We start from the raw sequence: 25,737 nt of genomic DNA on the forward strand, positions 1-25,737 counted from the left end.
CTTTGGGGCTATGTTGATGTCAATGATGCATCGGATTAGGTGGTGGTCCGTCCAGCAGTCATGGCGCGGGTGATGCGCACATCCTGGCGATCTCTGGCTCGGACGATGACATATTCGAGCAAGTGCCAGTGTTTGGAACGAGGGTGTTGCCATGATGCCTTGTATTTGGAGACCAGGCACCAGGCTCTGGCAAAACAAGGTGTTGGTGATGACAAGTTCATGTTCTAGACATTTTGTCAGGAGTAGGGTACCGCTGGAGTTGGCTTTCCCTACCCCCTCTCTGCCACTCACGCCTCCCCTGAGGGCTGTGTCCTTGCCGACCCTGGCGTTGAAGTCACCGAGGAGAATCACTTTGTCGTCCGCGGGGACGTGCGACAGGGATTTTTCGAGGTTGGAGTAGACACCCTCTTTGGTCTCATCTGTTGCATCGAGTGTTGGGGCATACGCACTGATGACAGTGGTGCATTGATTCCGGGATAGGGTGAGTCAAACATTCATGAGGCGCTCGTTGACCCCGCAGGGGGAGTCTTTGAGGCAGTCGATCAGCTCGTTTTTGATGGCGAAGCCGACTCCGTGGAGGCAGCGTTCTTCCTCTGGTTTCCCTTTCCAGAAGAAGATGTAGCCTCCACCTTGTTCCTTGAGCTGGCCTTCCCCTGCCCGCCGGGTCTCGCTCAGGGCGGCGATGTCGATATCAAAGCGTCTAAGTTCCCGGCAACTATGGCAGTGCGGCGTTCCAGCCTGTCGCTTGTCCATGAGGGTCCTGACGTTCCAGGTCCCAAACTTCATATTAAAGAAGTGGAAGATGCCTGTGCGTGAGTTTTTTTAATGTGGGGTGGCCTTTGCACACCGGCTACCACACGGGCTTAGCTGATCAAGGTCTTGATCCAGTGGCAAGGGAGTCCAAGATAACTGGAGACCAGGCACTGCTATATGGGCCTAATTATCTACGGCGAGAAGTTGGCCACAAGCTCGGCGCTGAGTAGCGACCTTGATGGTTGGTGATCTGAGGCTTGGCTGGTGGCAGGCATTGGTAGGGTCTGTGGCCCACTGTGGTTCAGAGAGGGAGGTCGGTGGGGGGGGTGGGGGTCACAGCCATGGTACTCACCACGTGCTGGAGGGAAGAAGCCCAGCCGTCATTGAGGAGAGACCTGATCACCGCTGGAGGAGTTGAAGGCCCGCCGCCGCTGGAGGAGTGATGGCCCAGACGCCTGGTCGGAGGCTCACTTCGTTGTGGATCGAGGACCCCGGTCGTCGTTGTGTGGTGGGAAGCCTGAGGTAGGCCCAATCTTGTGGGATTCGCAGGTTTGCGTTTAGCATGGGGGTTTAAGTGTTTAAGGCCTCCTATTAGGGTCTTTTGGGGCTAGGGGAAGTTTAAACAGTGGGAGGGGGGAGGCTGAGGGTGAAAAGTTGCTGAATGGTAGCAGATGGTGGTTGTTCAGCAGGGGAGATCCCTAGGGAGCTTCCACCCCGGTGGCCATCTTCTCCATTGGTCAGACTTACCAATGGTCTAACCACGGTGGTGAGGTTAGTGTGGACTAACCAAGGTTCGATACAGATTTAGCATAACTTCCCTACTTTTCAATTCTATCCCTCTAGAAATAAACCCTAGTACTTGGTTTGCTTTTTTTTACAGCCTTGCTAAACTGTGTCGCAACTTTTAGTGATTTGAGTATTTGTACTCCGAGATCCCTTTGTTCCTCCATCGCACCTAGACTCGCACCCACCAAGTAATGTGAACTCCTTATTCTTCCCACCAAAATGTAATACCTCACATTTATCAGTGTTGAACTTCATTTGTCAGTTATATGCCCATTCTGCAAATTTATTAATGTCGTCCTGTAATTTGTTGCAGCCCTCTTCAGTATTGACTCCCCACCCTCCCCCCCAATTTGGTGTCATCCGCTAATTTAGAAATTGTGTTTTGGATTCCAAAGTCTAAATCGTTAATATTAAGAAAATCTGGATAAATTACATCTACTGCATTACCATTGTTTACTCTCTCTGTTACCTCTTCAAAAAAATTCTATGAGGTTGGTCAAACAAGACTTACCCTTTTGAAATTCATGCTGACTATTCATTATTAGATTTTTTGCTTCTAGATGTTCTTTTATTTTCTCCTTTATTAGGGATTCCATTACTTTTTCTACCACCGATGTTAAGCTGACTGGTCTATAATTCCCTGGACATGTTTTATCCCCCTTTATATATAGATATTACATTAGTTATCTATCAGTCCTCTGGCACTACTTTTTCAAACGAATTTGTAAATATGTGTAGTAATGTCTCTGCTATCTCTTCCCTAGATTCTTTTAAATTGCGTGGATGCAATCCATCCGGACCAGGGGTTTTATCCTCTTTGAGTTTGATTAGTTTATTTATTATATCCGCTCTTTTTATTTTAAATGCACTTGTCTCATTACTAACCTCATCATCCAATGTCGTGTCCACCTGTTCTATCTCCCTGATAAATACTGAAGCAAAATAATTATTTAATAGTTCATGTCTTCCCTTTGCTTAATTATCAACATTCATGCTAGTGCTGTTGGGGAGGGTTTAAACTAGCTTCGCAGGGGGATGGGAACCTGAGAATAGATTCAGTAGGGAGGGGAGTAAAGCTGGAATTGGAAAGCAAAAATGTAGAAAGTAACTTTGAAGAACGGAGGAAACAAAGGCTAGAAAGTCGTCAACAAAGAGATCTGGCTATACTAAATGGTATCTACTTCAATGCAAGGAGTATCGTGAATAAGGCAGATGAGCTGAAAGCACAGGTAGATACTTGGGAGATTGATATTATAACTATTACAGAAACTTGGCTAAAAGAGGGGCAGGTCTGGCAACTCAACATTCCTGGTTACAGGATCTTCAGATGGGATAGAGAGGGGGGTAAAAAAAAAGGAGGGGAGGTTGCGATATTGATTAAAGAAACTATTGCAGCTGTGAGGAGGGACTAAAAGTTGAGAGGGATCATCAAAAGAGGTCATATGGGTCAAACTGAAAAACAAAAAGGGGCAATCACACTGCTGGGAGTGTACTATAGACCCCCAAACTATGAGAGGGAGATAGAAGAGCAAATATGTAGGCAAATTTCTGAGAAGTATAAAAGGGCAGTAATAGCAGGGGATTTCAACTATCCTAATATTAACTGGGACAAAATTAGTGTAAAGGGTATAGAGGGTGCGGAATTCCTAGAATGAATTCAAGATAACTTTTTTAGCCAGTATGTAGCAAGCGCAACAAAGGAGGTGGGTGGTTCAGGATTTAGTTTTAGGGAATGAAGCTGGGCAGGTGGAAGGGGTATCAGTGGGAGAACATTTAGGTGCTAGTGACCATAATTCAGTTAGATTTAAGGTAGTTATGGAAAAGGACAAGGATAGAATAAAAGTTCTAAATTGGGGAAAAGCCAACTTTGCTAAGCTGAGAGGAGATTTGGCGTTAGGGGACTGGAAACAACTACTTGAAGATAAATCAGTGTCAGAGCAGTGGGAGGCATTCAAGGAGGAGATCCGGAGGGTTCAGGCCAAATAGAAACATAGAAACATAGAAAATACGTGCAGGAGTAGGCCATTCGGCCCTTCTAGCCTGCACCGCCATTCAATGAGTTCATGGCTGAACATGCAACTTCAGTACCCCATTCCTGCTTTCTCACCATACCACTTGATCCCCCTAGTAGTAAGGACTACATCTAACTCCTTTTTGAATATATTTAGTGAATTGGCCTCAACAACTTTCTGTGGTAGAGAATTCCACAGGTTCACCACTCTCTGGGTGAAGAAGTTTCTCCTCATCTCGGTCCTAAATGGCTTACCCCTTATCCTTAGACTGTGACCCCTGGTTCTGGACTTCCCCAACATTGGGAACATTCTTCCTGCATCTAACCTGTCTAAACCCATCAGAATTTTAAACGTTTCTATGAGGTCCCCTCTCATTCTTCTGAACTCCAGAGAATACAAGCCCAGTTGATCCAGTCTTTCTTGATAGGTCAGTCACGCCATCCCGGGAATCAGTCTGGTGAACCTTCGCTGCACTCCCTCAATAGCAAGAATGTCCTTCCTCAGGTTAGGAGACCAAAACTGTACACAGTACTCCAGGTGTGGCCTCACCAAGGCCCTGTACAACTGTAGCAACACCTCCCTGCCCCTGTACTCAAATCCCCTCACTATGAAGGCCAACATGCCATTTGCTTTCTTAACCGCCTGCTGTACCTGCATGCCAACCTTCAATGACTGATGTACCATGACACCCAGGTCTCGTTGCACCTCCCCTTTTCCTAATCTGTCACCATTCAGATAATAGTCTGTCTCTCTGTTTTTACCACCAAAGTGGATAACCTCACATTTATCCACATTATACTTCATCTGCCATGCATTTGCCCACTCACCTAACCTATCCAAGTCGCTCTGCAGCCTCATAGCATCCTCCTCGCAGCTCACACTGCCACTCAACTTAGTGTCATCCGCAAATTTGGAGATATTACATTTAATCCCCTCGTCTAAATCATTAATGTACAGTGTAAACAGCTGGGGCCCCAGCACAGAACCTTGCGGTACCCCACTAGTCACCGCCTGCCATTCTGAAAAGTCCCCATTTACTCCTACTCTTTGCTTCCTGTCTGACAACCAGTTCTCAATCCATGTCAGCACACTACCCCCAATCCCATGTGCTTTATCTTTGCACATTAATCTCTTGTGTGGAACCTTGTCGAAAGCCTTCTGAAAGTCCAAATATACCACATCAACTGGTTCTCCCTTGTCCACTCTACTGGAAACATCCTCAAAAAATTCCAGAAGATTTGTCAAGCATGATTTCCCTTTCACAAATCCATGCTGGCTTGGACCTATCATGTCACCTCTTTCCAAATGCGCTGCTATGACATCCTTAATAATTGATTCCATCATCTTATCCACTACCGATGTCAGGCTGACCAGTCTATAATTCCGTGTTTTCTCTCTTCCCTCCTTTTTTAAAAAGTGGGGTTACATTGGCTACCCTTCACTCGATAGGAACTGATCCAGAGTCAATGGAATGTTGGAAAATGACTGTCAATGCATCCGCTATTTCCAAGGCCACCTCCTTAAGTACTCTGGGATGCAGTCCATCAGGCCCTGGGGATTTATCGGCCTTCAATCCCATCAATTTCCCCAACACAATTTCCCGACTAATAAGGATTTCCCTCAGTTCCTCCTCCTTACTAGACCCTCTGACCCCTTTTATATCCGGAAGGTTGTTTGTGTCCTCCTTAGTGAATACCGAACCAAAGTACTTGTTCAATTGGTCCGCCATTTCTTTGTTCCCCGTTATGACTTCCCCTGATTCTGACTGCAGGGGACCTACGTTTGTCTTTACTAACCTTTTTCTCTTTACATATCTATAGAAATTTTTTGCAATCCGTCTTAATGTTCCCTGCAAGCTTCTTCTCGTACTCCATTTTCCCTGCCCTAATCAAACCCTTTGTCCTCCTCTGCTGAGTTCTAAATTTCTTCCAGTCTCCGGGTTCTCTGCTATTTCTGGCCAATTTGTATGCCACTTCCTTGGCTTTAATACTATCCCTGATTTCCCTTGATAGCCACGGTTGAGCCACCTTCCCTTTTTTATTTTTACGCCAGACAGGAATGTACAATTGTTGTAGTTCATCCATGTGGTCTCTAAATGTCTGCCATTGCCCATCCACAGTCAAACCCTTAAGTATCATTCGCCAATCAATCCTAGCCAATTCACGCCTTATACCTTCAAAGTTACCCTTCTTTAAGTTCTGGACCATGGTCTCTGAATTAACTGTTTCATTCTCCATCCTAATGCAGAATTCCACCATATTATGGTCACTCTTCCCCAAGGGGCCTCGCACAACGAGATTGCTAATTAATCCTCTATCATTACACAACACCCAGTCTAAGATGCCTCCCCCCTAGTTGGTTCCTCGACATATTGGTCTAGAAAACCATCCCTTATGCACTCCAGGAAATCCTCCTCCACCGTATTGCTTCCAGTTTGGTTAGCCCAATCTATATGCATATTAAAGTCACCCATTATAACTGCTGCACCCTTATTGCATGCACCCCTAATTTCCTGTTTGATGCCCTCCCCAACATCACTATTACTGTTTGGAGGTCTGTACACAACTCCCACTAACGTTTTTTGCCCTTTGGTGTTCTGCAGCTCTACCCATATAGATTCCACATCATCCAAGCTAATGTCCTTCCTAACTATTGCATTAATCTCCTCTTTAACCAGCAATGCTACCCCACCTCCCTTTCCTTTTATTCTATCCTTCCTGTGCACTTAAAGAAAAAAGATGGGACTAACAAATCTAGAGCCCCCTGGATGTCGAGGGACATACAGGGTAGGCTAAAGAAAAAAAGGGAGGCTTATGACAGATACCGAGGGCTAAATACACTCGAATCTCTAGAGGGGTGAAATTAAAAAGGATATTAGGAAAGCAAAGAGAGAGCATGAAAAATTCTTGGCAAGTAAAATCAAGGAAAACCCAAAGATGTTTTTATAAATATATTAAGAGCAAGAGGATAACTAAAGAAAGGGTAGGGCCTATTAAAGACCATGAGGGTAATCTGTGTGTGGTGGTGGTGGTGTGGGGATGGGGGGCGGAAGATGTTAGTATGTAGGTACAGCAAGTGATCAGGAAGGCCAATAGAATCTTAGCCTTTATTGCAAAGGGGATGGAGTATAAAAGCAGGGAAGTCTTGCTACAGTTCTACAGGGTATTGGTGAGGTCACACCTGGAATACTGCATGCAGTTTTGGTTTCCATATTTACGAAAGGATATATTTGCTTTGGAGGCAGTTCAGGGAAGGTTCGCAAGACTGATTCCAGAGATGATGGGGTTGACATGAGGAAAGGTTGAGTATGTTGGGCCTCTAATCATTGGAATTCAGAAGAAGGAAAGGTGATCTTATCGAAACGTATAAGATTATGAGGGGGCGTGACAAGGTGGATGCAGAGAGGATGTTTCCGCTGATAGGGGAGACTTGAATTAGGGGGTATAATCTTAGAATAAGGGGCCGCCCATTTAAAACTGAGATGAGGAGAAATTTCTTCTCTAAGGGTTGTGGATCTGTGGAATTCACTGCCTCAGATAGCTGTGGAAGCTGGGACATTGAATAAATTTAAGACAAAAATAGACAGTTTCTTAAACAATAAGGGAATAAGGGGTTATGGAGAGTGGGCAGGGAAGTGGACCAGAGTCCATGATTGGATCAGCCATGATCGTATTAAATGGCGGAGCAGGCTCGAGGGGCCGTATGGCCTTTTCCTGCTCCTATTTATTATGTTCTTATGTGAGTATGGTTCTTAATGAATACTTTGTGTCTGTTTTCACAAAAGAGAGAGGCAATGCAGACACTGCTATCAAGGAGGAGGAGTGTGAAATATTAGATGAAATAAACCTAGTGAGAGAGGAGATATTAAGGGAGTTAGCAGCTTTGAAAGTGAATAAGCCCCCAGGCCCGGATGAAATGTATCCCAGGCTGTTAAGCGAAGCAAAAGAGGAAATAGCAGAGGCTTTAACCATCATTTTCCAATCCTCTCTGGCTTCAGAGGACTGGAGGACTGCTAATGTGGTACCTTCGTTTAAGAATGGAGAAAGGGATAGACCGAGTAATTATAGGCAAGTCAGCCTAACCTCAGTGGTGGGAAAATTATTGGGAAAAAATCCTGAAGGACAGGATAAATCTTCACTTAGAAAGACACGGATTAATCAAGGACAGTCAACACGGATTTGTTAAGAGAAGGTCGTGTCTGACTAACTTGAGTGAATTTTTTGAGGAGGTAACCAGGAGGGTCGATGAGGGCAAAGCATATGATATAGTGTGTATGGATTTTAGCAACGCTTTTGATAAGGTCCCACATGGCAGACTGGTCACGAAGGTAAAAGCCCATTGGATCCAGGGAAAAGTAGCAAGTTGAATCCAAAATTGGCCCAAAGGCAGGAAGCAAAGGCTGATGGGTATTTTTGTGACTGGAAGGATGTTTCCAGTGGGGTTCCACAAGGCTCAGTACGAGGTCCCTTGCTCTTTGTGATATACATCAATGATCTAGACTTGAATATACGGGGTATAATTAAGAAGTTTGCTGATGATACTAAAATCGGTTGTGTGGTTGATAATGAAGAAGAAAGCTGCGGACTGCAGGAAGATATCAATCAACTGGTCAGGTGGGCAGAACAGTGGCAAATGGAATTTAATCCAGAGAAGTGTGAGGTAATGCATTTCGGGAGGGTTAACAAGGAAAGGGAATACACATCAAATGGTAGGATACTGAGAAGTGTCGAGGAACAAAGGGACCTTGCAGTGCATGTTCACAGATCCCTGAAAGTAGCAGGCCAGGTAGATAAGGTAGTTAAGAAGGCATACGGAAAACTTGCCTTTATTAGCCAAGACATAGAATACAAAGCAGGGATGTTATGCTTGAACTATTTAAAACACTAGTTAGGCCACAGCTAGAGTACTGCATGCAGTTCTGGTCGCCACATTACAGGAAGGACGTGATTGCACTGGAGAGGGTGCAGAGGAAATTTACGAGGATGTCGCCGGGGTGGAGAATCTTAGCTATGAAGACAGATTGGATAGACTGGATTTGTTTTCCTTGGAACAGAGGAAGTTGAGGGGAGACCTCATTGAGGTCTACAAAATTATGAGGGGCCTAGATATTATGGATAGAAAGAGCTTATTTCCCTTAGCAGAAGGGTCAACAACCAGGGGGCATAAATTTAAAGTAATAGTAGAACGTTTAGAGGGGATTTGAGGGGAAACTTCTTCATGCAGAGGGCTGTGGGGGTCTGGATCTCACTGCCTGAAAGGGTGGTAGAGGCAGAAACGCTCACCACATTTAAAAAGTACTTGGATGTGCACTTGAAGTGCCATAACCTGCAGGGTTACGGATCTAGAGCTGGAAAGTGGGATTAGGCTAGATAGCCTCTTGTTGGCCAGCATGGACACGATGGGCCGAAATGGCCTCCTTCTGTGCTGTAAACTTCTATAATCTGTAACTTGATTCATCTTCATGCTGTTATTCAGTGGATGCCACATTTTCAAATCTGATGAAAGCTGTGTTGAATTTGGAAAGTGCATGTTAAAATTATGATGACATGTTCAACCACATGTATAAATGTTAAATTTACTTCCTGTACATGCACAACATGTGTGACTAATAGCACTCTGGGCCCAAGTTTGCCCCCAGGGTTAGAACGGCGCACCTCTGTGTGGTGCGCTGACTTTTTAGAACAGAAACGGCGCCTATTATTTACCTTGATATTCTCCCCTCCGTCCGGTCGATCCAGGCCCTTGTCGCAGCACAGCAGAACGCATGGAGGGCGGAGCTAGGTCCCAGTGCTGAAAACAGTGCCGGGACCTCTGCATATGTGCATTAGAGTGTGCACGTATGTGCAGTAGCTCCTCGCAGCCCGAATCTGTGCAGGCTGCATGGGAGGGGCCCGAAGAATGCCGCCCCCCCCTCCCCGTTCAGCCTCCCCCCCACCCCCATTCAACCTCCGCCCCCCCCCCCTGTTCAGCCTCCCACCCCCCCCTCCCATCCCATCCCCCATTCAGACTCCCCTCCCGCCGTTCTCTCCCCCCTCCCTCCCGTTCTCTCATCCTCCCGTTCTCTCCACCCCTCCTCTCTCCCCCCTCCTTTCTCCCTGATCCTCCTCTCTCCCCCTCCTCTCTCCCCCTCTTCTCTCCCCCTCTTCTCTCCCCCTCTTCTCTCCCCCTTCTCTCTCCCCTCCTCTCTTCCTCCCCCCTCCTCTCTTCCTCCCCCCTCCTCTCTTCCTCCCCCCTCCTCTCTTCCTCCCCCCTCCCTCTCCCCCCCTCCCTCTCCCCCTCCCTCGCTCCCCCCTCCCTCGTTCCCCCCTCCCTCGCTCCCCCCTCCCTCGCTCCCCCCTCCCTCTTTCCCCCCTCCCTCGCTCCCCCCTCCCTCGCTCCCCCCTCCCTTGCTTCCCCCTCCCCTCTCTTCTCCTGCTCTCCACCCACCCCTCGCTGTGCAGGCTGCGTGGGAGGAGCCCGAAGAACGCCGCCCCAGACCTGGCCAAATTGGCTCACCGGGCATTGCAGATCAGGACTCGGGCTTCCCTTCCATTCAGCTCCCCTCACCCCCCCTGTTCAGCCTCCCTCCCTCTCTCCCGTTCAGCCTCCCCCTCCCTTCCTCTCTCCCGTTCAGCTTCCCCCCCCCATTCAGCCTCCGCCCCACCCCCCCCCCCCCCACTCCCTCCCGTTCAGCCTCCCCACCCCCACCCCCACCCTCCCCGGTCTCTCCTCCCTCCCTCCCATTCTCGCCCCCCTCCCTTCCGTTCTCTCCCTCTCCCTCCCATTCTCTCCCCCTCCCATTCTCTCCACCCCTCCTCTCTCCTCTCCCCCCTCCTCCTCTCTCCCCCCCGCCTCCTCTCTCCCCCCCGCCTCCTCTCTCCCCCCCGCCTCCTCTCTCCCCCCCGCCTCCTCTCTCCCTCCCTCCTCCTCTCTCCCCCCTCCTCCTCTCTCCCCCCTCCACCTTTCTCCCCCTCCTCCTTTCTCCCCCCTCCTCCTTTCTCCCCCCTCCTCCTGTCTTCCCCTCCTCCTCTCTCCCCCCTCCTCCTCTCTCCCCCCTCCTCCTCTCTCCCCCCTCCTCCTCTCTGCCCCTCCTCCTCTCTCCCCCTCCCCCTCCTCTCTCCACCTCCTCTCTCCCCCTCCTCTCTCCCCCTCCTCTCTCCCCTTCCTCTCTCCCCTCCTCTCTCACCCCCTCCTCTCCCCCCTCCTCTCCCTCCCTCTCCCCCTCCCTCTCTTCCCCTCCCTTGCTCCCCCTCTCCCTTCCCTTGCTCCCCCTCTCCCCTCCCTCTCTCCCCCCTCCATCCTCCCCCCTCCTCTCCCTTGCCCCTCCCTCTCTCCCCCCTCTCTTCCCCCACCCCTCGCTGTCAGAAACACAGAGACACTGACAGAGACAGAGAGAGAGACACTGACAGAGACAGAGAGAGATACTGGGGGGCCCCATCCCAGCACGCTGTTGGAGGGCCCCCGGTGCTGCCGCAGGTGAGTAGAAACTTATTTTTTTATTTATTGATTGTTTTTTTATTTTTTTCATTTTTCATTTTAAATTTTTTTTTATTGGTTGATTTATTGATTTATTTATCATTTATTATTGATGATGGTTCTTTATTTGTAAAAGTGAAATGTTTAATGTTTGTAAACTTCCCTCCCCCCCCGCCCCCCCCCCATCTCTCGTTCCCTACGCCTGATTTATAAGTGTAGGCAAGGCTTTTCTGAGCGTACAAAAATCTACACTTGCTCCATTCTAAGTTAGTTTGGAGTAAGTTTTCGCTGCATAAACTTGCAAAACAGGCGTAAGTGGCTGGACACACCCCCTTTTGAAAAAAAAATCTGTTCTAAAATGAAACTATTCTAACTCACTAGAACTGGAGCAAACTAAATGCCGAGAATTGCAATTTCTAAGATGCTCCATTCTAAACTAGTTGCTCCGAAAAAATAGGAGCAACTCAGGCCGAAACTTGAGCCCAGATGAGTAACGTAATAAGACATGGATATACTATACAATAACTTGAACACAGCATGCAACTGTATAATAGTGGAAAATAGTGTCTAATGATCAGGTTAATTCAATACTGAGTGCATTCAGTTTGTATTTTCATTTATCTATATTGATAACAGCTTGGGGGAGATGTCTGCCACGTACAATTTGTAAAATGTATCCTGTCAAACAGAAGTCGGCACATTTTGTTGGGTTTTAGATCCTAGTCAACTTTTAAAACACCAGAATATGAAGAATATTATAGTAATCCATTAAGCCCTCTAATGCAAGTTGCGTTGAAGAAGTTTCATAATTACATTGCTCTTTATTTTCCAGTTATTATCTTGCATTTGTATCACTCGTTACTGATTTTTTTTTTTAATTTATTTGCCCCACCATCAGCACTTCTATTCAGTAAATAGAGAGCTTTCTGTGACTTCTGAGACTAAAAGCTCGCAATGGCTAAATGAGATTTTATTGACCCTATTATAATTAGCTCTATGTGCAGGAATGCACGTGCATAATAAATCAGATCAAAAGTGTCAGCAAGTTTTAAATGGGGAAAAAGTTTCCCAAAAAATTGTAGAGAATGTATAATTGGATTTAGATGAAAATTAAATTAAATCCTGATGTCCTCTCTCACCCAATAGCATGATTGGTTTGCAATGTATAGCATCACACTGAGCTTATACAGACCACAGAGCTCTCGGGTCATTCCTTGGCTTGTGCTGAGTTAGTATCCAAAGATCGGGAGGAATAAATTGAGCAAGGGTTCTCTTCCTATAGTTCATGTGGAAGTTAAGTGAAGTCAGAATTTGGCTCACGTGTGATGATCCTACAGTTAAATAGTTAAAATTCAGTGTACTTGAGCAGGACACCCAATTCAAGCTGGTGGGGTCTTGTTTCAATGCGCAGATTGGGGCCCAATGATGTCAGCGCAGAAGAGCAGTGATGGCTTCCCTGTCCAGTCAAACCTGGTGAGATCAGAAAAAGTGCATGAAGGAAAGCTTTTTAAATTTTATTTTAGCTGAACTTGTGGGCCACATCCAGTCTTGAATGATGATGGACGATTAAACAACTAATGGGAGGTGTAGGCTCCATGAATATCCCCGTCCTCAATGATGGTGGAGCCCAGCACGCAATTGCAAAAGACAAGGCTGAAGCGTTTGCAACCATTTTCAGTCAGAAGTGCCGAGTGAATGATCTATATTGGCCTCCACCTGAGGTCCCCACCATCACAGAATCCAGTCTTCAGCCTATTCAATTCACTCCTCGTGATGTCAAAAAAGGGCTGAGCGCACTGGATACAGCAAAGGCTATGGGCGTGCTGGAGACTTGTGCTCCAGAACTAGCCGAGCCTCTACCCAAGCTGTTCAAGAACAGCTATAGCACTGGCATCTACCCGACAAAGTGGAAAACTGCCCAGGTAAGTCCTGTCCACAAAAAGTAGGACAAATACAATCTGTCCAATTTCCGCCCCATCAGTCTACTCTCAATCATCAGCAAAGTGATGGAAGGTGTCATCAACAATGCTATCAAGCGGCACTTACTCACCAATAACCTGTTCACTGATGCTCAGCTTGGGTTCCACCAGGACCACTCAGCTCCAGATCTCATTACAGCCTTGGTCCAAACATGGACAAAAGAATTGAATTCCAGAGGTGAGGTGAGAGTGACAGCCCTTGACATCAAGGCATCATTTGACTGATTGTGGCATCAAAGAGCCCTAGAAAACTGAAGTCAATGGGAATCAGGGGAAAACTCTTCACTGGCTGGAGTCATACTGAGCACAAAGGAAGATGGTTGTGGTTGTTGGAAGTCATTCATCCCAGCCCCAGGACATTGCTGCAGGAGCTCCTCAGTGTCCTAGGCCCAACCATCTTCAGATGGTTCATCAATGACCTTCCCTCCATCATAAGGTCAAAAGTGGGTATGTTCGCTGATGACAGCACGGTGTTCAGTTCCATTCACAACTCCTCAGAAAATGAAGCAATCCATGCCCACATTCAGCAAGACCTGGATGATATTCAGGCTTGGACTGATAAGTGGCAAGTAACATTCGCGCCACACAGGTGCCAGGCAATGACCATCTCCAACAAGCGAGAGTCTAACCATCTCAATGCATTACCATCACCAAATCCCCTGACCATCCACATCCTGGGGGTCATCATTGACTAGAAACTTAACTGGACCAGCCACATAAATATTGTGGCAACAAGAGTGGGTCAGAAGCTGGGTATTCTACGGAGAATGTCTCATCTTCTGACTCCCCAATGCCTCAACACCATACCATCTACAAGGCACAAGTCAGGAGTGTGATTGAATACTCTCCACTTGCCTGGATGAGTGCAGCTCCAATAACACTCAAGAAACTCAACAAGGCAAAGCAGCCTGATTGATTGGCAACCCAATTATCATCTCCAGCATTCACTCCCTCCCCCACCGGCGCACAGTGGCTGCAGTGTGTACCATCTACAAGATGCACTGCAGCAACTCGCCACTGCTTCTTCGGCAGCACCTCAGAAACCCGTGACTTCTATCACCTAGAAGGACAAGGGCAACAGGCGCATGGGGACACCATCACCTGCAAGTTCCCCTCCTGACTTGGAAATATATGGCATTCCTTCATTATCGCTGGGTCAAAATCCTGGAACTCCCTCCCTTAACAGCACTGTGGGAGTACCTTCACCACAAGGACTGCAGCGGTTCAAGAAGGTGGCTCACCACCACCTTCTCAAGGGCAATTAGGGATGGGCAATAAATGCTGGCCTTGCCAGTGATGCCCACATCCCAGAACAAATTTTTTAAAAAAGGAGGTGCAGGAGTACTCCTCCACACCCCACAAGGATGCCTTGGGCCTCCTTTGCTCTGGGCTCCCCACTCCACCCAAACCCCCCCCCCCCCCCCTACAGTCCTGGATTGGTCCAGAGCCTCTCACCATTTATCTGACTACCAGGGCCCAATCCCATGGATCCTTGGCTGCAGCCTCCCACCGTCAGATAATAGATCTGGCTTGATTTGGGTGGGAGTTGGAGAAAAGTTATGTAAATGAGGCCTGACCATTAAGAATTGGCCTGACCAGTATTTCCCAGGTCTCCCCTGAGTGCAGTGTACACTTCAGGGCTCGTGCACACCATACCTACACCCAGTTTAAAATCAGGGTTTCTATATCTACCGATTGACAAACCACTTAAAATGCTATTGGTACCATTTAATTATATGTCTAATGTGCTTATTTATTAAAAGTACTCAAATTGTAACATTTGCTGCTGAACAATTTGAGCATGCTCGTTATAACCAAAATATTGTTGACTTAACAAGATTAGTAACTAAGCAGGCTTTACGGAAAATTTAGGTGTTAAATACTGCAAGGGAAAAAATTAACAACTGTCATTCAAACTAATACATCAAACTAGTATACCAGTTTGGAAAGTGTGTTTGGAACAATTTATCTTTTCAAAACAGAAACCCATCATCAAGCAGTAGTTTTCAATCACAGCAAGAATGAAAACTTGGGAACAGCAGTATTTGCCAAACATGGGAATAGATAGTTTAGCAGTCTGGTAATCAAGCCCTGTCTTTGCAACCAAGATCATTACTTTAAGTCCCAGGTTATTTGTCTCTTAAATCTGCCTAGAAGATGGGACAAGTCTTGATCAGGCTAGGAATTGAAGTGTCTTGTAAATACTTAAGTTCCATTCTGGTGGATAGAGGAAAAAGCCATTTCCCATTTCACCATTCTATAACCACACATCATATTATCTATTCATGGAATATTTGCCATCTATGGTGTGGTAGGCTGAATGTTCAGGAGCAAGCGACCACTTGAGAGCAAAAATAGAGGAAATGGGGAAGGAATTTAACTTCTATTGCAATATCTCATTTATAAGTTTCTGCAAAGATCCAGGAGTCGCTTATTTTTGCAGTTGCATTGTCGATATACTTTTTTGACACCAACCAAGGAATCTTGAGGAGCATCTGTGCTAGGCCTAATTGATTTTCTTCCATTTCTTGTGTAGAAAGAAATTGAGCCACAGAGCAATCGCTTTTCAGTGAATGGGATCTGCAGAGGCAGATTGTGCATTGTTATTCGTTCAAGTCTTTTTCTTGATTTAAATCTCTTCACAATCAGGTCTGTAGACTACTCCAAAGTACTATTTTATACAAAAGCAAAATAATGCGGATACTGGAATCTGCAATAAAAACAGAAAATGCTGGAAATCTCAGCAGGTCAGGCAGCATCTGTGGAGAGAAACAGAGTTAACGTTTCCGGTCTGTGTCCCTTCATCAGAACTGGAAAAGTTCGAGATATAATGGATTGTTAAGGAAGTGCAGGGGCACTGGAAGTGGGAGGGGAGGAAAGAACAAAAGGGAAGGTCTGTGATAAAGTGGAATGCAGGAGTGATTTAAGAGACAAAAGGGATGATGGGCAAAAATGAGATGGTAATGGCACAAGTTAGGAAACAAAGGATGAGTCTAGATGGGGTGTGAATGGCGGAATCATCACCAGCTGCCATGGGAAAGAGAGAGAAAAATTTTAAAAATGGGGTGGGTAGGTGTGTAAAAATAAAAAAGTAGGAAAGGGAAAAAATATGGGCAGAGGTTATGGTCTGAAATTGTTGAACTCGATGTTGAGTCCAGAAGGTTGTAAAGTGCCTAAACGAAAGATGAGGTGCTGTTCCTCGAGCTTGCGTTGAGCTTCATTGGAACACTGTAGGAGGCTGAGGATGGAGAGGTCAGAGTGGGAATGAAGCGGAGAATTAAAGTGACAGGCGACCAGAAGCTCGAAGTCCGCTTACGGACTGAACGAAAGTGTTCTGCAAAGCTGTCACCCGATCTGCGTTTGGTGTCCCCATTGTAGAGGAGACCACATCGTGAGCAGCGAATACAATATACTAAATTGAAGGAAGTACAAGTCAATCGATGTTTCACCTGGAAGGAGCTTTTGGGACCTTGGACAGTAGGAAGGGAGGAGGTAAAAGGGCAGGTGTTGCACCTCCTGCGCTTGCATGGGAAGGTGCAATTTTATAGTCTGTCTACATCACATTTGCATTCTGTTGACTATGGAGCCTCTTCAATTAAAAGATTAGTACTGCAGCTTTAAATATAAACGTGTAGTTACATTATTTAGAGAATAATTTTATGTGCAGAATGACGGATGCCTGTACTGCATTTCAGATCCATCAAGAAATCTGATGCTTAGATTCTTCTTAAATTATATACATATGAACACGTAGGCATTTTTGTGAAGTGAACTTGTTTTGCTGTTGTTTCAAGGATAACAGCTGACTGCCCAGAATTTAAAGATTCAGCATAAAAAATATTATGAAACATGCTGAAGCCCTGACTTTTGTTTAGAGGAAGGATATATATACAATAGATTTCATGGTATTGTAACATCAGTGTCCTGGAGTAGTTGCCATCATGCTGTAAACATGCATGTAACTGAAGATGCACTCCTCTTCAAAATCCGAGGGACTTGATCTGACATGCACAGCTTGTACTGTTTAAAGAAAAGCAAATGCTTATTTTTTGGATCAGACTGAGACCACGTTATAAATATAACAATTAATTCCTAGGCTATAAGCAAATCTAATATACAATTTTGTAGGTAAGTTTTATTTTATAAAAACTTTACCGAAGTGTACTTTGGACAGCTTTCCTCCATTTAAGACTGCATTTATGCCATCACTTTCATGATGATGCAAAGAAGCTTCAGGTGCACATTGACCCAAAAATGGCTGTATAACATGTCTGCTAGATCTCATTCTAACACATGATCGCACTAAAGACAGTGGCCTAGAAATTCATGGCCACATGAGAGTTGTCGGTTCACTGTGGCCTCGGGTTAACGGCCACTGAAAATTAGCGCCAGAGACTAAAGATTTTTAGTGCTTCAGCACGAACACAAATGGCTCAACAAGCCAGGGAAGGAGCACGTAGGATCTCGCACGCAGCACTCCAGCTTTGTGGAGGGGGTCAACACTGCAAGAGAGGTCCTCTACCCACAGGGTTCAGGTGACCCTTCAGAAAGATGGAACCACATCACCGAGGCCATCACTACCAGCAGTGCTGGCCCCACCACCTGGCTCCAGTGCCCAAAGAAGATTCATGGCCTCAGACCACTGTTCAAGGTCAGTGAATGCATCTTCAAAAGCTGTCTCCAACCAAGTGAATCGCTAGCCTCACACACTTATCAATGCATGACTCCCACCCCCCCAATCACTCACCTACCAGCAATCTGTACCAATCACGAGGCACACACCTCCCATTCCTAGCCTCCTCTCACCCCCTTGGAGGAGACGGTGCAGGCCATTCTTGGCAGGGCATGGCTGAGCCATTGGCCAGCAGCAGGGCAGAATGGATACAAGATGTTGGTATCCTCATACATTATCCTCCTTCTCGCATGTGCCTCTTGCTTTCCCACCTTCCCTCACCACAACTCACCATGTGCTTTCCTCATTTCATAACCCAAGAAATTGCAGCCTGCCAGCTAGTGGTGACAGAAGAGGAAGAGAGAGAGAAAGAGAAAAGGAGAAAAGGGAAAATTGCGCACTTGATCTCACTCCCACAGCCACCAACTCTCAAGGTCACCAGCAAGGCATTTGTAGTGTCCCCCAGCTGAAAGTCAATGCCTTCCATCATCCATGCTGCAACCACTGTGTGACATCAGTAGGATAGGCAAAGGCACACATGACAGTCACTAAAGAGAATGCATAAGGGTGATGAGTTGATTTCTTGATTGTCATGTTGGATGGATAGATGCTATAAAGTTGGATTGGAAACTTTGCTTTGTGGTGGCTTTTATATCAGTGTTGAGGCCAAGAGGACACTATGATGGTCAGTAACAGAGGGAAGGTAAGGTGTGGGACTAATGTTGAAAAGGGGAATTGAGGTTGTGGTCACTGGGACTGCAGGTGGATGATTCCATTTTGGATATCCCGACCAGAAAGGGGCTGTCTTGGTGCATCCTTCCTTCTGTTTCCTCCTCTTCTACTTCCCCTCTTCTGTTTCCCTCTTTTTCCCTCTACGAGTGGATGCTGTAAATCTGAAATGACAACAAAAAATGCTGGAAATACTCAGCTGGTCAGGCAACAGCTCGACCTGAGACGTAAACTCTGTTTCTCTCTCCACGGATGTTGCCTGGCTTGATGAGATTTGCAGCATTTTCTGTCTTCTCAGAGGCTTTCCTTTACCATCCTAGGCCTTGCAAGCATCCAGCAGCACTCCCTGCACACTTTAAAAAAAAAACTTTTAACATGTATGGCAGCAAGCTACTATTTCAATAAAGAAATCCAGTCCAGAAGCTTAAATGCAAACTTACTTGAAAGATGTGTGTGTCCCTTTAAGAGATGCTGACAGCACCTCTGTTCGTCTGCTGAACACTCTGTTTTCATGGCAAGCTTAGGACCCACGCTGAACTCTGCGCTAAGGTCCAAGTTCGCTGAGATGACGTTAAATCGGCATTGCATACCGACTGATGTCATCTCTCCCTCATTTGAATCTGCAGGGCCATCGATCTTACCGGTAGTGGTGCTGGGCCTCGGAAAATGGCATACACCGCGGGACCCGCCAGCAGCTGCCGAAAGAACGGCAGCCACCCTCTTTTCTCTACTTTTTGTAGGTAACAGGTGGCGTAAAGCCCCTGAATTTTTAGCCCAATGAGTTGTAAGGCCCCCACTACAAGCCCATCTCATACTGTTTTGAGTTCACGTTTGCCGCAGGGCACTGGGGGCGAGGGGTTACTGAGTGACAATGTGAGGGAGCTGGATTAACATCAGTAGAGATACAGTCAGTAACACAGGGCGCTGATGGTGTGAACGAACGTTCCTGCCTGCTTTCTTCTAATATTAAAAATTAGCAGCTTGAAGAGCTGAGCTCCTTAGTAGTTAACCTTACTGCAACCTGTAATATATAAGGAGCACTCACCTCACGAATACTGGTCTAAGACTCTTGGCTGCAGTGTAACCATGGCCTAACATATCCATGTGTTTAACTGTAGAGTTTGGCCCAGTACTGATGATTTACAGTCGAAAATGCCTGACCCATGAGTCACTGGTTCTATTTTTTTTTAAGTTAGAAGGAATAGACAAAACAGTTTGGGAACAATGATGGTAAAATGGAGTATATAAATAATTAAAATATTATTGCAAAACAGCTGAATTTAATTTTTAAACTAAACTTACTTTCAGCTCTATTTTTGTATGTTTTCTTTCCTTCCCCAGTCAGGCGCAGGGTGGTCCAGATCCCATCTCTCTAACTCGGAAAAGAGATTAAGAGATATGCAGATAATCACAAATCTGTTGATGCACATGAAAAGTAGGAAGAGACTTTGGGAATGTTGAATGGGGGGTGGGGGAGTTTGTGATTGAGATAGTCATGCATGGGCTGTTGAAGTAGGCTTAATGTTTCAAATGTCCTTTATGCATGTACAAGCTTTCTAATGTTCATATAACTATAGATATGTGCATGGACAATGTTTGGGAGGCTCCTCACAGCCATTTTATGGGGCATAATTGAGTGTTGCGTCGGAGAATTCTGGACATTTATGACTGCACTTTTCTACATAACAGTGACTGAAGTTCAAAGTAAGTCATTGTATTGTGAAGTGCTTTTCAGATGTTTATGAGAGATGTGATAAAGTACTATATAAACACAAATTCATTCTTTCCTCTCTCCTTCAGTGAATCCAACTAAGTATAACTTAATGCTGTGATTTTATTGAAGGTTTTCTCAAAACATGTGGACATAGCAGCTTACATCAATTGTTTTAGCACGCTTAAGGATTTACTAGTTATTGATATGACAGAATGGGAAAACAACATCTGATTGTTAAAATGATATCAACATTTTATGCCCCATACAAGCTCGTACCTTTGCCACCAAATCCATCTTCCTTCTGTCCACTGTCTCAGACTGTTCGCAAGCTTGGCATCCTAATAGACCATGAGCCGAGCTTCCAATTCCGTATCATCGCCATCATAAGGACCGCCTATTTCCACCTTCATAAATATCACCCACCTGCCATAGCTCATCTACTACTGAAACTCACTTCCAAAAGTATCTAAAACTCCGCTGCCTGCATGCTGTCTTGCACCAAGTCCTGTTTACCCATCACCCCAGTGCTCGCTGACCCACGTTAGTTCGTGGTCACCTGACACCTCAAATTAAAATTCTTATCCTTGTATTTAAATCTCATGGCTTTTTCCCTTCCTATCTTTGTAACTCACTCCAGCCGCATGACACTCCCCAAATGCTACATTTTGATGACTCTGGCCTCTTGAGCATTTCCCCCCACCTTTTGCTCCACCATTGGTGACCATGTCTTGAGCCATCTAGGCCCTGTGTTCTGGAATTCCCTCCCTAAATAACTGTCTCTCCATCTCTATCTGCTCTTTTAAGACCTCCTTAAAACCCACCTCTTTGACCAAACTTTTGATCACCCTTCCTAATATCTCCCTCTTTGGCTTGATATTCACTTTTTCCTTAAGCCATTTGAAGTGCCTTGAAACGTTTTCAATATGTTTAAGGCACTATATATATCCAAGTTTTTGTTGAAATATTTTCGTTAAAATAATGAAATTAGATGATATTTTTGAATATTTACAGATGCCTTAACAATTGCAGATAAAAATATTAGTACAAAATAACTCTGATCATCTGGTGAAGCCTATTTACACGCTGTTCCCCGATAACAAGGTTTTGATTTGTTGTCAAGTAAACCAATAGAAGAGAGGGTCAAATAATGTTTTAAATGGTGAGAGATTGGGAAATGTTGATGTTCAGAGTGCCTTGGTTTCCTTGTACACGAATCACTGAAAGTTAGTATGCAAGCAATTAAGAAAGCAAATGGTATGTTGGCCTTTATTACAAGAGGATTTGAGTATAAGAGTAAAGACATCTTATTGCAATTATATAGGGCCCTAGTGAGACCGCAACTGGAGTATTATATACAGTTTTAGTCTCCTTACCAAAGGAACAATGTACTTGCCACAAAGGAAGTGTTCACCAGACTGATTCCTGGGATGAGGGGAATTGTCCTATTAGGAGAGATTAAGTAGACTAGGCCTATATTATCTAGAGTTTAGAAGAATGAGAGGTGATTTCATTGAAACATACAAAATCCTTACAGGGCTGGACAGGGTAGATGCAGGGAGGATGTTTCCTCTGGCTGGGCAGTCTAGAACCAGGGGTCACAGTCTCAGAATAAGGGGTCGGCCATTTAGGACTGAGATGAGGAGAAACTTCTTCACTCAGAGGATGGTGAATCTTTGGAATTCTCTACCTCAGAGGGCTCTGTGGAGGCTCAGTCGTTGAGTATATTCAAGACAGAGAGCAATAGATTTTCAATATTAAGCGAATCAAGGGATATGGGGACAGTGCAGGAAAGTGGAGTTGAGGTAGATGATCAGCCATGATCTTATTGAAAGGTGGAGCAGGCTTGAGGGGCTGAATGACCTACTCCCGCTCTTAATTCTTATGTTCTTGTGCAAATAAAGATTTGGTCAAATTGCTACGGCATGGCCTTGTGACCAAACCAGGAGTAGCATTAAAAATGGTTATGGAGGTGAGTTATATGGGTAAATTTTCAGCATGCCTTCTGGGTGTAAAGCAGGCATTGCAGATCAGCCATCCATATAGAAACAGCTCGCTTTTCATTTCCGTTGTGTTCAGTGGTAAGGAAAGAGGCATATATTAAGTACCTAGACAGCAGGGGAGTGCATGATAAGGGAGAGTATGAAGAGATTAGGAGAGGAGTCAAAATAATAATTAGAAAAGCAAAGAGGAACCATGAAATTAACTTATCAAGGAACATAAAACAAAATAGTAAATTATTTTATAGGCACATCAATAAAAAAAGAAGGTTGGGATGGGAATAGGGCCAGTAATGGATCGACAGGATAATACCACAGGTAACGATAGAGAGATGGCAGAAATATTAAATAATTATTTTGCTTCAGTGTTTAGCTGGGAGATAGAACAGGTGGACATGACATTGGATGATGAGATTAGTAATGAGATAAGTGAATTTAAATTTTTAAAAGGGGATATATTAAATAAACTAATCAATCTCAAAGAGGATAAAACCGCTGGTCTGGATGGATTGCATCCACGCCTTTTAAAAGAATCTAGGGAAGAGATAGCAGAGGCATTACTACACATAGTTAATAATTCGTTAGAAAAAAATGTTGTGCCAGAGGATTGGCGGATAGCTACGGTAATACCTATATTTAAGAAGGGGAATAGAACATGTCCAGGGAATTATAGACCAGTCAGCTTAACATCGGTGGTAGGAAAAATAATGGGATCCCAACTAAAGGAGAAAATCGAAGAACAATTAGAAAAAAGGGAAAGTTTTGCTTGACCAACCTTATTGAATTTTTTGAAGAGGTAACAGAGTGGGTAGTCAATAGTAATGCAGTAGATGTAATATATCTAGATTTTCAAAAGAACTTTGATAAGGTACCCCACAATAGACTGATGAACAAGGTCAGAGAATGTGGAGTCGGGACAAATTGTAGAATAGATTGCTAGCTGGCTTCAAGGCATAAAGCAGAGAGTAGGAGTAAAAGATAACTATTCACAGTGGCAGAAGGTGGGTAGTGGTGTTCCACAAGGATTAGTGCTGGGACCACTGTTGTTCACAATTTACATTAACGATTTAGACTTTGGAATCAAACACAATTTCTAAATTTGCGGATGACACCAAATTGGGGGGAGGGGGAATCGTTAATATTGAGGAGCACTGCAACAAATTACAGGAGGACATTAATAAACTTGCAGAATGGGCAAACATTGGTGGAAGTGTAGAAAGAGAAGAACCTGTGTTTTGTCTGGCTAGATCCATTATCTGCCTTTTCTTGTCTGCTACCTCTGTTGGGATGAAGAATGATAGCTGCTGGGGCTGCTTCAGTTTTATCCTTGTTTGGAAGCTAAATAAATTTTCTGCAACATGAGTGAAAGGTACCATAGATACCACACATGACCATCAGTGATTGGGTCTTTAGTTAATGCAGAATATATAGCTCAGAAAAAGTTTTAAAATAAACACATTTCCTTTCAATAAGATCTAAACTGAAGCATGATTGAAGTGAAAAAAATAGCAGGCTTTCTTACAATCTGTCTGAGCAGTGGAAGCAACTGGAGTAAAAACTACAGGGATTCTCTGAGTACAGGAAAGGGGATAGTACATGATGCTGCCTTAAAAGTTTCTTACAAGTATAAACATTCTTGTAATTATTCCTATTTTGTACTGAAGTTGCATGTTCAGCCATGAACTCATTGTATGGCGGTGCAGGCTAGAAGGGCCGAATGGCCTACTCCTGCACCTATTTTCTATGTTTCTAATAAACTATCCATAGCGTGTAGAGTATTATAAAATTTTACATGCTCTGTTTTGATTTTTTTCCCTGAACTTCTGTTGTCTTCTAGTCCAGAGTAAATAATCTTGCAAAATTTCAATTTGTCTAACTTATCTAACTTAAATTTTATGTTCAGAAATGCTGTTTAACTGGTTAACCATGGTAACATTGTGGGGGAGAAATTGGACATTGATGCACCTATTTTTCAGGCATGAAATAGGTGAAACGGGGACCAAAATCATGTCACAATATTCCACGCCCTACCAACCCCTGAAGTACGTCTGACACAAAATTGAATCAGGCGACTTTTATTTGCAAGGCACCCGCCTAAAACAGATGGCCGACTGATTTTGTTGTGATAATTGGACTCCTTATAATTGTATGACCCCAATGTGAAATTGGTCAGCAATTAGGTAGAGCTAAAAAAACACAGTGCAAGCTCTGATTAGTTATTCCAGATTTAGAGCTGCTTAATCAGCCATCCTGAAAGGGGGTGCTGGAAGCCACTGAAATAAGGCCTATAAACTGTGATCATTTTGCATTTTGTGAAGTTGGAAGGAGCAACTGTGGGTCTCTGCCAGCCCGGGCACTCCGTCTCTCAGCATTGCCTCCACCCCACCCGCACGACTCTACCAGAAGGCCCAAATTGACCGAGCTGCATCCGGATGCCCACTTAGCACCTGCAGCTTGCTGGTTAAATGCAGGTGAGGCCTGAAGCCGAATTTGTCAGTGCAGCTCATTCCAAGGCTCTGCATAAAAATGTAGTCAGGAGCCAGGCAGTACTTTCTTTTTCAATTTTTGTCTACCATCCCAATTTTTAGCGTGAACTGGGTGATAGGCAGACAAAAATCAAAAAGTTAAGCAATCCACATGCAAATTTTGAAGGAAAAAGTTCTCTAGCCGGCACAGAACTGCAAATGAAGCAATCACTGCACTGACTTGCCACCCATTCCGGACGCGAGTACAATTTCTGCCCCTGCATGGCCGCTTTTTTCTATTCGCGCTTTTTTTAATAACTTCCCATCATCATCTTTCATTTGACATTGCAGTCAATCAGGCCAGTATGTCTCTTGTACCTTTTTGTTATAATAATGCAGTTCTACTTTATCTGAGAAGCCAACAGCCTTAACTTTTTCCTTCAAAATTTGCATGTGGATTGCTTAATTTACACATCATCAAGAAATTGACTGCAGTCCTTCAACAATAATGGAAGTGATTTTTGTCTGCCTATCAGCCAGTTCATGATAAAAATTGGGATGGTAGACAAAAATTGAAAAAGAAAGTACTGCCTGGCTCCTGACTACATTTTCATGCACAATCTTGGAATGAGCTGCTGCAGTTCCTGCCTGAAATAGGATATTTAACAATATTTAAATCCGGGTCCTACTCTAGTTTTAGGATCCTAAAGCACTTTTCAGGTAACAATGAACAAAGCATACGCTGCACATGTTCAGCGGCACTGGACATCGAGCAGCCTAACCAGTGGTCCTTAAAGGGACTGCTGCAGGCTACTCCAAAATGCCACAAAAACTGTGGTGGCACCAACTTTTGTGAGGAAAGAACGCACCTCTTGGTCCCATAAAAATGTTTCCTGTGGTTGCCGGTTGTTCAGTGGCTCCCCCTCCCCAGGATTGCCTCCCTTCAGCTTGGCTCTGCAGGGAAACATAACATAAGAAATAAGAGTAGGAGTAGGGCAAATGACTCCTCAAACCTGCCCCGCCATTTAATAAGATCATGGCTGAACTTTTATATCAACTCCACTTTCCTGCCCTATTCCCATATCCCTTGATTCCCTTAGTGCCCAAAAATGTATCCCTCTCGGTCTTGAATATACTCAGTGATTGAGCATCCACAGCCCTCTGGGGTAGAGAAT

At 44.8% G+C, this 25,737-nt stretch overlaps 1 protein-coding gene across 16 annotated transcripts in view; it reads left to right on the forward strand.

Moving 5' to 3' along the window:
* The window catches only part of banp (BTG3 associated nuclear protein), a 392,933-nt gene that overhangs the window by 318,723 nt on the left and 48,473 nt on the right, over positions 1 to 25,737 (forward strand). For 2 of the 16 annotated variants that reach the window (XR_011596362.1, XM_070898122.1), the window contains exon 15: positions 24,416 to 24,568. The exons of the other annotated variants lie outside the window; for them this stretch is intronic. Coding sequence is in view for 1 of the 2 variants with exons in the window: in XM_070898122.1 (XP_070754223.1) it covers positions 24,416 to 24,568 (153 nt within the window). In the remaining variant the exon portion in view is untranslated. The remainder of the gene's footprint in view (positions 1 to 24,415; positions 24,569 to 25,737) is intronic. 16 annotated transcript variants of the gene reach the window in all.

This window comes from Pristiophorus japonicus, chromosome 13 (genome assembly GCF_044704955.1).
Source record: "Pristiophorus japonicus isolate sPriJap1 chromosome 13, sPriJap1.hap1, whole genome shotgun sequence".
Lineage (NCBI taxonomy): Eukaryota > Metazoa > Chordata > Chondrichthyes > Pristiophoridae > Pristiophorus > Pristiophorus japonicus.